This window comes from Podarcis pityusensis (genome assembly GCF_964106645.2).
Source record: "Podarcis pityusensis genome assembly, chromosome: 1".
In the NCBI taxonomy this organism is placed as follows: Eukaryota; Metazoa; Chordata; class Lepidosauria; order Squamata; family Lacertidae; genus Podarcis; species Podarcis pityusensis.
Genome location: NC_138028.1, coordinates 125,528,007 through 125,540,627, shown reverse-complemented (window position 1 = coordinate 125,540,627; position 12,621 = coordinate 125,528,007). Strand labels below are relative to the sequence as shown.

General features: G+C 45.1%; 1 protein-coding gene across 3 annotated transcripts in view; it reads right to left on the bottom strand.

Moving 5' to 3' along the window:
* The window catches only part of STAT1 (signal transducer and activator of transcription 1), a 44,152-nt gene that overhangs the window by 29,939 nt on the left and 1,592 nt on the right, over nucleotides 1-12,621 (bottom strand). For all 3 annotated transcript variants that reach the window (XR_013991336.1, XM_081024071.1, XM_081024070.1), the window contains exons 2-7: nucleotides 11,493-11,621; nucleotides 9,020-9,164; nucleotides 7,500-7,598; nucleotides 4,466-4,555; nucleotides 3,151-3,229; nucleotides 711-802 (exon numbers count right to left, since the gene is read on the bottom strand). Coding sequence is in view for 2 of the 3 variants with exons in the window: in XM_081024070.1 (XP_080880196.1) it covers nucleotides 711-802; nucleotides 3,151-3,229; nucleotides 4,466-4,555; nucleotides 7,500-7,598; nucleotides 9,020-9,164; nucleotides 11,493-11,621 (634 nt within the window). In the remaining variant the exon portion in view is untranslated. The remainder of the gene's footprint in view (nucleotides 1-710; nucleotides 803-3,150; nucleotides 3,230-4,465; nucleotides 4,556-7,499; nucleotides 7,599-9,019; nucleotides 9,165-11,492; nucleotides 11,622-12,621) is intronic.

Sequence of the window (12,621 nt, the reverse complement as noted above, 5' to 3'; positions counted from 1 at the left end):
CGGAACGGATTAAGTTTGGGAACCAAGGTACCACTGAAAGCTTCTCGAGTTTCTCCCTCCGCTGAAAGCATGGCCTGGAGCAGCCAATGTAATGGACTTTTCATTTCCTGACCATTGGGCTATGCTAGCTTGGGCTGATGTTCAACATCTGGAAGGTCCTGTGTGTTGGCTACCCCTGGCCTTGAATAAAAACCAAAGTTTCCCTGTACTTTGCAAGGAGAGTTGAAGCACAAGTGGTCAAGATGTTTCTTAAGGAAAACGCCTGCCTGCCTGTTCCCCACCTGTGCTAAGACAAGGGAGGGGGGAGGGAAGTAAAGGTAAAGGTAAAGGGACCCCTGACCATTAGGTCCAGTCGCGGACGACTCTGGGGTTGTGGCGCTCATCTTGCTTTATTGGCCGAGGGAGCCGGCGTACAGCTCCCGGGTTATGTGGCCAGCATGACTAAGCCGCTTCTGGCGAACCAGAGCAGCACACAGAAACGCCGTTTACCTTCCCACCGGAGCGGTACCTATTTATCTACTTGCACTTTGACGTGCTTTCGAACTTCTAGGTTGGCAGGAGCAGGGACCAAGCAACAGGAGCTCACCCCATTACGGGGATTCAAACCGCCAACCTTCTGATCGGCAAGCCCTAGGCTCTGTGGTTTAACCCACATACCAGCAATTTAGACAAGTATACAATGCCTCTCCACAAGTTCACCAAAGAATCACCTGTCTCATGAGGTCCAGCTGCAGATACATTGTGTGGAGCTGCATTTTTTCCTTTAGGAAGTCTTCCTGGGTCATACCACAGGGCTCATTTTCTGCAAAAACAGACCAAAGAAGAATTCCTGTGTTATAGCATTACATTTAAAGAACACTCTTAAGTTTGTGGAACTTTTAAAAAGAAAAGTAAAACCACATAGCTCAGCAGCTGGAATGTATTTAGGAGAGGGGAGTTCTGATTTTATTGTCCCCTTCAAAAGCAGAAGTGCTCTGAAAACCAGGAACCTATTCCTGCGCATTACAGTGGTTCCTCAGGTTAAGTACTTAATTCGTTCCGGAGGTCCGTACTTAACCTGAAACTGTTCTTAACCTGAAGCACCACTTTAGCTAATGGGGCCTCCTGCTGCCGCAGCGCCGCCAGAGCACGATTTCTGTTCTCATCCTGAAGCAAAGTTCTTAACCTGAAGCACTATTTCTGGGTTAGCGGAGACTGTAACCTGAAGCATATGTAACCTGAAGCGTATGTAACCCGAGGTACCACTGTATAGACAAAGGTTTTAAGACCGACTTCCTTGTTAACGATTCTTAGGGAAACTGATATTAATTCCATCCTCAAAGCCCACATATATATTGTGTCATTCAACAGAAGAATAAACCGTTCAGGTTGGACTTACCGTATTTTTCGCCCTATAGGGCGCACCTAGTTTTCGGGGGGGGGGGGGAATCAAGGGAAAAAATATGATCCCCCCCCCGCAGCTCTGGGAGCAGCGGACAGGCTGCACGCAGTCTGTGCGCTACTCCAAGACCTTCTCCCTGCTTTTGCGGGAGGTGGCGGAATTCCCCCACCTCCCGCAAAAGCTCACAGGAGCTGCGCGCGACTCCTGCAGGCTTTACGACCAGGAGGGAGTAGGGACTGAAACGGCCAGTCAGTCCCTTCTCCCTCCTCGGGGAAAAGCCCCCAAGAGCGGTGCACTCTTTAAAGGGTCCGCGGCATCCTGCAGGCTTTTCTACGAGGTGGGGGAATTCGCCCACCTCATAGAAAAGCCCGCAGAAGCCGCGCACCCTTTAAAGAGCGCGCGGCTCCTGCGGGCTTTTCAACCCAGATTGTGTCCCCCAATCCTCTGGGGCTGGCGATGGGGGAAGCGCTGCTTTCCCCCACCGCCACCCTCCAAGAGCAGACTCTCCTGGCTTCAGCGGAAGCAACGCAAAGCCTCCGGAGCGCAGGCTTCGCGTTGCTATCGCTGAAGCCAAGGAGCCTGCATTCGCCCCATGGGACGCATACACATTTCCCCTTCATTTTTCTAGGGGAAAAAGTGCGTCCTATTGGGTGAAAAATATGGTAAATTCTTATCTCAAGAAACCAATGTTCCCAAACTCACAAGCTGTTCATAGGCAGCTGATTTAGAGTGTAATGAGAGGGAAACAAAGTTAAGTTTTTTAATTCATTCCTGTATTATTCCCTGGCAGATGAGCTTGTGGGATTTTCTGTCTCAGCTGCCGAAGCAAACTTAGCCAGCCACATCCTGGGACACATGGAGGAGACGCTTCAGGCAGCCAGATGTTTTGCGCAGGCCCGCCCCAAAGCTTCATTTGCTGAGGTAATTTGCTAGAGGCACTTAACCAAGTATGATGTGTTCTCTCTCTCTCTCTCTAACACACACCCACCCCTCAGCCCCCCCCCCCCCAGTTTATGTCCAGTTTCAGAGATCCGTTGGGATAAAAAAATATTAAATGGCGGAGGCCAGCATTTTTATAAAGGAAAAAGAGCACATACAGAAAGGGTTAAGAGCTCCTCTCACATCTGACAATCTTCCCTTTCTGTTAAGGCCTCAGGCCGTCTTCATAATGTTAAGTCCTGCATTCTGTCCCTGAGGAAACAATTGCCTGGCTCCAGAGAGAAAATGTATGGTGCCAAGGGTTTTTTTTTAAAAAAAAAATCTTTAAGGAAATAAGACTGAGAGAACAGGACTACTGGATGGTTAAGTCCAGTCAAAGGCAACTATGGGGTTGCGGCGCTCATCTCGCTTTCAGGCCGACAGAGCCGGCGTTTGTCCACAGACAGGTTGGTCATGCGGCCATCTTCTGGCGCAACGGAACACCGTGACGGAAACCAAAGTGCACAGAAACGCCATTTACCTTCCCGTCGCAATGGTACCTATTTAGCTACTTGCACTGGCGTGCTTTTGAACTGCTAAGTTGGCAGGAGCTGGGACAGAACAACGGGAGCTCATCCCATCGTGGGGATTCGAACCACCGACCTTCCAATCTGCAAGCCCAAGGCTCAGTGGTTTAGACCACAGTGCCACTCGCGTCCCTTTATCTTTTCTATAATAAGCTTCACATGAAAAGCCGGCCTCACCCTCAAATCGCAAGTCCCGACAAAGCATCACAAGCATTTTACTAGAACGGTTATGTATTTGAACCCCTGCGAAGCTGAACTGCTCACCTCTAACCTGCAAGGTTTTGTATTTGAAGTCATATTCGTCTTGCGCATCCTCCAGATTTTTGATGATCTGTTCGATTCCCTGGAAAAGCAATGACAAGCTTACGCACTGGGAAATGGCAAAGAATTATTAAGTTGCCCCACCCACCTTTCCTACCAGGAGCTCAGGTTATCCCTCCCACCCCCTTTTATCTCTGCAACAACTCTGTGAGGGGGTAAGGTTAGGCTAAGAGAGACAGAGACTGACTGGCCCAGTGAGATGTGTCTGAGCAGAGATTTGAACCCAAGCCTCCGCATTCCTAGTCCAACACCTGAACCACTATACCATACTGGCTCCTTCTTATAGTGAGGTTTTGAGGACCAAAGGGAGAGACCGTTTAGTCATGACTTGTCCAAGTAAACCAATTTAGACATCTAGGATAGTCAGTGACTCAGTAAAGACATTCACACTTAACTCTGGTTAACTTTAACGCTGGTTCAGATTCCAAAAGTACAGGGATTGTGGAATGTGTGTTGAGACACTAGAAAGACCCATTGGTGGTGCTGGGTTAAGAAAGCCCGCAAAACTGGCTTCCACTGCAGATGCTATGCTTAACACATCGTTTTTCCATTGGTCCCAATCTGGCATGGGGCTTCAGCGACTCGGATGCTCCCAGACCATCCCTGGGACCACACTTAACCATGACGATGCAAAGAGTTTCTGCACTCATTCTAAACCATGGTTTCCCAACCATAACCATGGCTTAAATAACCTTCCCTAAGCTTGGTTATGGATTTGGTATGACAACTACCATTGGGATCCAGCTGGCTAGGGCCAAAGGTCGTAGTCTGGCAATATCTTGTGGACCAGCACTGGGAAAGGCTAGTTTAGGCAATTTCAATGAAACTGAAAACAATATAGGGCTTAACAGGTTTATTTATTTAATTATTGCCCATCCTTCACCCCAAGATCTCAGGGTGGGTTGCAGCATTAAAAATAAATATTAAAACAACTTACAAACATAATGTGGGTTTCTAAAAACACTGTCTGGAAAGGGCAATAGCCCAACCTCTCTTTGGTTGAAAACTTGTGGTCGCGTTTCTTCCCACGAGATACCAAGATTGCAAGCTAAGTAAACTTGCAAGAAAGCAGATCACAAAACTCTGACAGCAGCACTGATGAGGTAGTGCTGTGCGACTCCAAAGATGAACAAACCCCTGTCCAAATGCGGCGAGGAAAGACAAGTCCCGTATTTTGCTCGCGCACCTCTCAGCATGCCTTCAAGTGCTTTTCGTCAACAAGTTTCAGCTTAAGAACTCCTGGACTTTCAATACTTACAGTGACACTATCCTTCACGCTTCTGACTTTCGCATCCAGTTCCTTCACTCTGCCCAGCACTACTGTGTTCTGCACAGTCCCCAGCTGCATCTGGAATGGAAACGAGAATGCATGGTGACATGCAGGAGGGACGAAGGACTACAATGCCCATCACCCCTGGCCAATGCCCATGCTGGCTGGGACTGATGGGAGACTGACAGCATCTGAAGGTCTGCAGTTTGTCCACCCACATGGCTACGTACAAGAAACTAAACCCTCAAAACAAATTATTCTCTACAAGAGACGGGCAAACTGAGCACCTGCTCACTTGGAGAAATCTTTCAAATCAACACCGAATAGTGCAGTCCCACCCATGTGTTGTCAAACGTAAATCTCACTGAACCCAGTGGGTCTTACTCCCAGAACAGAAGAATCTTTATTTGCATCAGCCACTAGCCATAGCAATAAAATAAAATAAAATGTACTGAAAATAGAGGTAAAAACTTAACTATAGAAAACACATTTTGGGAGTTTACATCAATAATCAAATACAGTGGTACCTTGGGTTACAAACACCTCGGGTTCCGCTAACCCAGAAGTATTACCTCAGGTTATGAACTTTACCTCAGGATGAGAACAGAAATTGTGCGCTGGCGGCGTGGTGGCAGGCCCCATTAGTTAAAGTGGTACCTCAGGTTAAGAATGGTTTCAGGTTAAGAACGTTCGTAATTAAGTTCGTAACCAGAGGTACTACTGTAATAGATCTTATTCTAATTGCCCCCGCTAAAAACCTTGCAGTTTTTGCTGTCACCTGATCATCTTGATCTGCTAAAAGAAAGGGCACAGTAGCAATGGTTGAGCAACCCAGCGTGGAGAATAATAGAAGGGTAATAATAACCTCACTCCTCACATCTTTATAAAGAGTGCAAGCCAGAAGCACGAGCCACTGACTCAATACTGCCATCTCCACAGGGACATAACTGGTCTTCCAGTGGGATTTCTTGAAATCAACCCTCAAGTACCAGCTGAAGGCAGTACTGTATATTCAATCCTGCAAAAGTGAAAGCGCGTCTGTATTTTGGAATTGTTAAATTTTGCAAACAGGGTGCCAAAGTGTCAAAATGACGAGGTGGAAAATAATCATACCATGGACAAAACTTCCTTAATGTGGCCAGATTATTCTGTCACTTGATCTCTTACTCCCAGGTATATGGGAGTCATGACGGGATTTTAGACTCCAGGGAAAGGAGATGCAGGCTACAAATATGAAAGTCCTACGAACGCTGCAATGCTCGTTCCAATGTTTTGTGAATTCCAGCATTCCAGGGAACGCCTGGGGCGTTTGGTACCGTTGGTTTCAAAGGGAATTGGGGCTGAATTGGATGTCGTGGGAAACTGCATTTGTTTGTTGATGTTTTTTAATGCAGCCATGGTGCCTGATCAGGATTGGAACCATAATGCTAAAAGTGGGGGGTTATTCCCTCACCCACAAAAAACAAATGTCTATTTCCTTTGTTAGCATCAATAGTAGCTTTGCTTTCAGAGTAGATAGCAGCTTTAGAGGAAGGAACCCATTTCTGTTACGATCACAGTTCTGTTAGGATCACCAATCCCACTCTTCTTTCCTGCAATCCCAGTTGGATCCCTACCACTGGGCGCAGCTTAAGCAAAATAAATAAAACCAGATATGTAAAACGTAATGTTGCATTTTCCAGTATCATCTAGCTTAACAGTGACTTACGGTCCAACATGAAAGCAAATATATTTGGAAACACAGTCCGCCAGTTTTGTCCAAAAATTGCATGTGCTGCCCAATTACAAAGCTTATACACAATAACATTAAACTGCAGGTAAGAAAACATAACCAATAAATAAGTTAAAACAGATTTTAGATAGAAAGAAATTTAAACAGATATGCCTTTAAAAAAATAATAATCTTATGTCCTAAAGCAGGCACTGGATGAGACTCTCTTGGCTGCAGTGAGATTGTTCCACTTAAAATTTACGGCTTGTTGTACACTGAAAGAAAGCTACATGAAAATGATGTACTGTTGGTATTTGACTCCAGTAAAACTAGCAAAAATGTATTAAAAACCTCCATTTATGTTGGAAGTGTAAAGATAAAGAAGGTACTTTTTACCACATGTGGAGGACATGTAAAATAGTAAAAGACTTCTGGGAAATGAGATACAATGAATTGAAAAAAAATGTTTAAGAGAACTTTTATCAAAAAAAGCAGAAGCCATTTTATACTAGGGTTAACAGGAGATGAAATAACAAAAGAATAAAAAAAATACTATGTAGGCGACAACAGCCGCAAGAATGCTACTTGCACAGAAGTGGAAGGAAGAGAAAGTCTCAACTAAAGAAGAGTGAATAACCAAAATGGCCGGACTATGCTGAAATGGCAAAGATGACCGTGAGGATCAGGCACCAAGATGACAAGAAATTCAGTCAAGAGTGGGGAAAGTTTATAGAATATCTTAAAGGCCACTGTGTATACTTAAAAACGTTAGAAGGATTGTTGTAACACTTATAATGTAATATTAGTTAAGGTAGAAAAGGAGATAAAATGGATTAGACAAATGTAATTAGATGCAAAAAGTATAGAGGGGAATTGGAAAACGCGGGGGGGGGGGGGGAGTCCGAGGGACCTAAGTAATCCCTGGAGTGTAAAAACTGAAAATGATGTGAATGTATAACAACACTGTTTAACAAATGAACTATTAAAAAACCCCAACAGTAATTCAAAAGAAAAGATTGTTCCACAGCTGAGGTGCCAGCCCTAAGAAGGCTCTCCCATTCACTTGTTTTAACTTTGATGACACCCAGGTCAAGCAACAACAGAAACCCCCAAAGACAATCGCAGGCTCTGAGCAGACATGACAGTGAAGTAGATCTTCTTGGAAGACCAGCCTGAGCTTCAGCATATAATTTTGGGACAGCACTCCACATGGCGTGCTGTGTGAATGTCGCTGTGGATCGCTAGAGGGCATCCCTCAATGACATGATGCTGTTTGCCCAGAGATAAAAAAGCAAGGGAGAAAACAGTTACCTGATCTACTTCCTGAGCCAACCTGAGGATTTTCTCTTCTTCGTGCAGACACTTGGAGATCATCATGGCCATAAACATGGGGTCTTCCTCAAAAGTGTTCTAGAATACACCATAAAGAACAGGTTAATGTGAGCTGGCCCAGCTTCTCTCTCTTTTTGTTACATTTGCCTATAAAATAACAACAGGAGGAACTAAACAACATTGAGCAGGGCATCCTCAGGTTTCGACGTCCCATCAAACTCAAATAAAAGAAGATGCTGAGTGCTCAACCTCACAACAGGTGAGCTGCCAAGAAGCAGATGTAGAGCCTATTCACACATGCACCTGGGCAAACCAGAATCCCGGGAAAAATCTGCACTTATTTATGCTCATCTCAGCATTTTGAATTTCTGAAGACAGATCACAAGTATGCCACATCCTTCAGAGAGCCACCTTATTGCAGGTAGTGTCAATATGCATAAACTTCACTACTGCAGCTGCTATCTAGCACCCCAAATTTGGGGAGCCAGTTCAACACACAAGATCCAAGATTGTGAACCAGTAAGTGTTGAACAAACATTAAGGCGGGTGGGTGGGTGGGGAATCTGCCAACATTACCCTTGATTTGAAGACATGCTAAAATTTTCAGGACTGTCATACACAAAGCTATTGGCTGTGAAGTAATTGCATTCATTCATTTGAAGCACTACAATACCACTTTAAACAGTCACGACTTCCCCAAGGGAGTTTTGGGAGTAAAGGTAAAGGGACGCCTCATGACCGACTCTGGGGTTGTGGCGCTCATCTCGCTTTATTGGCTGAGGGAGCCGGCGTACAGCTTCCGGGTCATGTGGCCAGCATGACTAAGCCGCTTCTGGTGAACCAGAGTAGCACACGGAAACGCCATTTACCTTCCTGCCGGAGCGGTACCTATTTATCTACTTGCACTTTGACGTGCTTTTGAACTGCTAGGTTGGCAGGAGCAGGGACTGAGCAACAGGAGCTCACCCCGTCGTGGGGATTCGAACCGCCGACCTTCTGATGGGCAAGTCCTAGGCTCTGTGGTTTAACCCACAGCGCCACCTGCGTCCCTTTTTGGGAGCTAAAGTTTGTTACAGATGCTGAGAGTTGTTAGGAGACCAACTCCTCTCCTGTATTGAGATGTTTTTAATGTTTGAGGTTTCTCTATGTGCTATAAGCTGCCCAGAGTGTCTGGGTAAACCCAGCCAGATGGACGGGGTATAAATAATAAAATTATTATTATTATTATTATTATTATTCCAGTCCCAGAGGTACAATTTCAAGAGTACCCTATGAAGATGGATTGACTGGATAAACTGGTTTAGTAGTGTTCTTAGACTGTTCTCATTTGTTTCACTGGTACATGACCAGGAAAAACATCCAGCATTTATTTGGGGATACTATCAAGGCCCTTCTGAATGGAAGGATTATGGCGAGATCCTCGCATGAATGAAGAGCGTATGTGAAGAATTTTACATACTTTTTTTTACAGAGATACTTCTCATTCACAGGGACATTACCTGTAGGTTACGTTTGCTCTTCCTAATGTTGTGCTGAAGTAAAAAGTTGTTTTCCTGCGTGAAGCGGCTGTACTGGTCGTCCAGCTGAGACAGGAGGTTATGGAACAGCAGAGTCGCCTGCGCAACATCGCTAGCAGCATGGTCCCTGGGAGATGAAGCAATGGAAGATGTTCACTTTCAGCTTCTTTACCCTTCCACAAACCTTCTTGCAAGGCTCTGGGGCCTTCCCCTCTGCCCTTCCAGCATCCTGTTTTGGTTTATGATTTGCAGCAGCCATCCCAAATAACAATACCACACTGCAACTAGAATCAAATAGGTACAAATAAAGCGGAAACCATTATGTTTCCAGTTGGAGCAGCACCAGGTACCAGGATTAGACACTATATATGTATAAGCTACACCAAGGTTATATAAGCTAAATCAAGGTTGAAGTCGCCAAAACAGAATGTCTAGTTGCCATTTTGGGGCAAGACGGCTCTGAAGTCTTGCTTTGCAAATGATGGACTGGTTGTGATCGATTCTCGGTTGAACATCTGGCTTGTTCAGATGACAACCTTGAGCTAGGATAAGAAGTTGGAGAACTTGAAGAAGAAAAGTCACTTGATCCAGGGACAGTTCACATATATACAGTGGTACCTTGGCTCTCAAACGCCTTGGAACCCGAACACTGCAACCCCGGAAGTAAGTGTTCCCGCTTGCAAACTTTTTTTGGAAGCCGAACATGCTCCAATTTGAGTGTTACGCTTCCGATTTGAGTGCCACACTTCCATTTTGAGTGTTACGCTGAAGTCTGCCTGTTTCTGCTATTTATTTTGCGTTTCTGGTTTTTTTGGATCTGTGTGGAACCCAGTTCAGCTAATGAATGATTGATTGTGTGACTGCAGGATGTTGCTTGTTGCTTTCATTTTATAGATCAGGGGTAGGCAACCTAAGGCCCATGGGCTGGATGCGGCCCAATCGCCTTCTAAATCTGGCCTGCAGACGGTCCAGGAATCAGTGCATTTTTATATGAGTAGAATGTGTATTTTTATTTAAAATGCATGTCTGGGTTATTTGTAGGGCATAGGAATTCACTCTTTTTTTCTTTTCTTTTTTCAAAATATAGTCCAGCCTACCACATGTTCTGAGGGACGGTGAACCGGCCCACGGCTGAAAAATGTTGCTGACTCCTGTTATAGATCAATGGTCTCGTTAGATAGTAAAATTCAGGTTAAATTGCTTTTTTAGGTTTTTTATTTTAAAAAGTCTGGAATGGATTAATCCATTTTTGCATTATGGGAATGTGTGCCTTTGATTTTGGAACGGAATTCCGGAACGGATTAAGTTTGAGGACCAAGGTACCACTGTACAGTGGTAGCTCGGGTTACAGACGCTTCAAGTTACAGACTCTGCTAACCCAGAAATAGTACCTCGGGTTAAGAACTTTGCTTCAGGATGAGAACACAAATCGCACGCCAGTGGCGAGAGGCCCCATTAGCTAAAGTGGTACCTCAGGTTAAGAACAGTTTCAGGTTAAGAATCGACCTCCAGAACGAATTAAGTTCTTACCCCGAGGTACCACTGTATTGGCCTATTCTGACCTCTTAACGGTATCTGCTCCTGCTCAGGCTGTACAGAAAAAGCAATTTGGTTCCAGAAATTCATCCCGATTGAGCAGATAAAATGTAACTGATAGAATTCTCTAGGGTGGGGTAAAGGTAAAGGGACCGACCCCTGACCATTAGGTCCAGTCGTGACTGACTCTGGGGTTGTGGCGCTCATCTCACTTTATTGGCCGAGGGAGCCGGCGTACAGCTTCCGGGTCATGTGGCTAGCATGACCAAGCCGCTTCTGGCGAACCAGAGCAGCGCACAGAAACGCCATTTACCTTCCCACTGGAGCGGTACCTATTTATCTACTTGCACTTTGTGCTTTCGAACTGCTAGGTTGGCAGGAGCAGAGACTGAGCAGCGGGAGCTCACCCCGTCACGGGGATTCCAACCGCCAACCTTCTGATCAGCAAGCCCAAGGCTCAGTGGTTTAACCCACAGCTCCACTGGCGTCCCCTAGCGTGGGGTATTAGTGTGTAAAAACAGTCCAGATCCAATGATCCCTGGATGGTGGAGATGTCAGGCATCTTCACTTGGTCACAGTGGTCGAGGACCAGATGCAAAATGCGCCTGTTAATTTCAAACACTGCCAGGTACCACGATGTCATGCAAGTAACATCCTCAATAGTATACGTTTCTTTGTCGACAAGACTTAGGATGTCATTGGCTCAACTTGCTTACATCTCAACATTAAACTGGTTGCCAAACAAGGGCTTACAATACAACATGTTGTTTACTCGCTTTACCAAAACTTAGTTCCTATGCAAACATTATCTTCGGCACTTTTCAAAGCCCAATCGTTTTTGACAGGAGCAAATTAGGCCATGCACAGTTTGGAACACAATCTTATCATTTGACATCTCAAACACAAGTTGGCCTCTCACCAGTCTTGGGCTTCCAGCCACTGCGCTAGATACTGTCGTATCTCCATGGGGAAACTGTCATCGTAGAGCTGGTGTACTTGCTCCAGGAATTTTGAATCCAACTGCTGCAGGTTATACCACTGACTCATCCTGCAGAATCAAAAGGAGAACAGTTTTTAAGAATACTTACCGTAACGTTCTCTATCACACACCTCAGTGGAGATTTTAGCTTCCTCTTCTCTGAGATCAGAATGGAACTGCAGGCTATCAAAAGTTTAGGAAGCTAGCAAAAGGCAGAGAGACCTGCAAGCCAGTAACTTGTGTGTTCACAAGGCTGCTCCATCAGAAAATGGCTTCGGCCCAGCTGTACTAAAAAGCAAACTTGAATTCTGTGCCAAGCAACACTGGATTTTATAATACTTAATATTCAATGTCTTACTATGTTTCTATATGTGCTGTAAGCCGCCCAGAGTGGCTGGGGAAACCCAGCCAGATGGGCAGGGTATGAATTATTATTAAGCTATATGAACAGCACAATTTTTCTGCCTTTGCAACAGGGAGTAAAGAGGCTAGTGGAGGAATTGTAAGGGTGGAAAATGGGGATGAGCAGGACTTAGGCTGCAATCCTATACCCACTTACCTAGGAGTAAGCCGCACTGAATGCAACAGGGCTTACTTTTACAGCATTCTTCTGTTATAAGGTTAGGTGGATACTGTATGTAGGTACAAATAATGTATAATGTACAGGACAATTGCCAAACTGTTTGATCTGGACACATCCTGCAAAAAGTTCAAAAATCTGCCCTCTCTTGTGACTTACATTAATTCAGCAACTGGAGAAAAGAGGTGCAATCTAACCCCTAAGTTAAGCAGTATCACACACCACTGGGTTCAATGGGCAAGATTTAACAGGCATGCTTTTAACCCTTCCCCACTCAAATTAGAGGGACAAAATAATGCTTAATTTGAATGGGATGATGCTCAGTGCATTTCTGAATTGGCCCCAGACAGATCGCAATCTGGACCAAGACAAGTTGGGAGAAATAACTCAATCTTTAGCACCTTAATAACCAATTCCCTCTTGTTCTGCTTTAATTCTGCCATGGGCGTAGCCAGGATTTATGTTGGGCAGGGGGCAGGACTTCTGTCT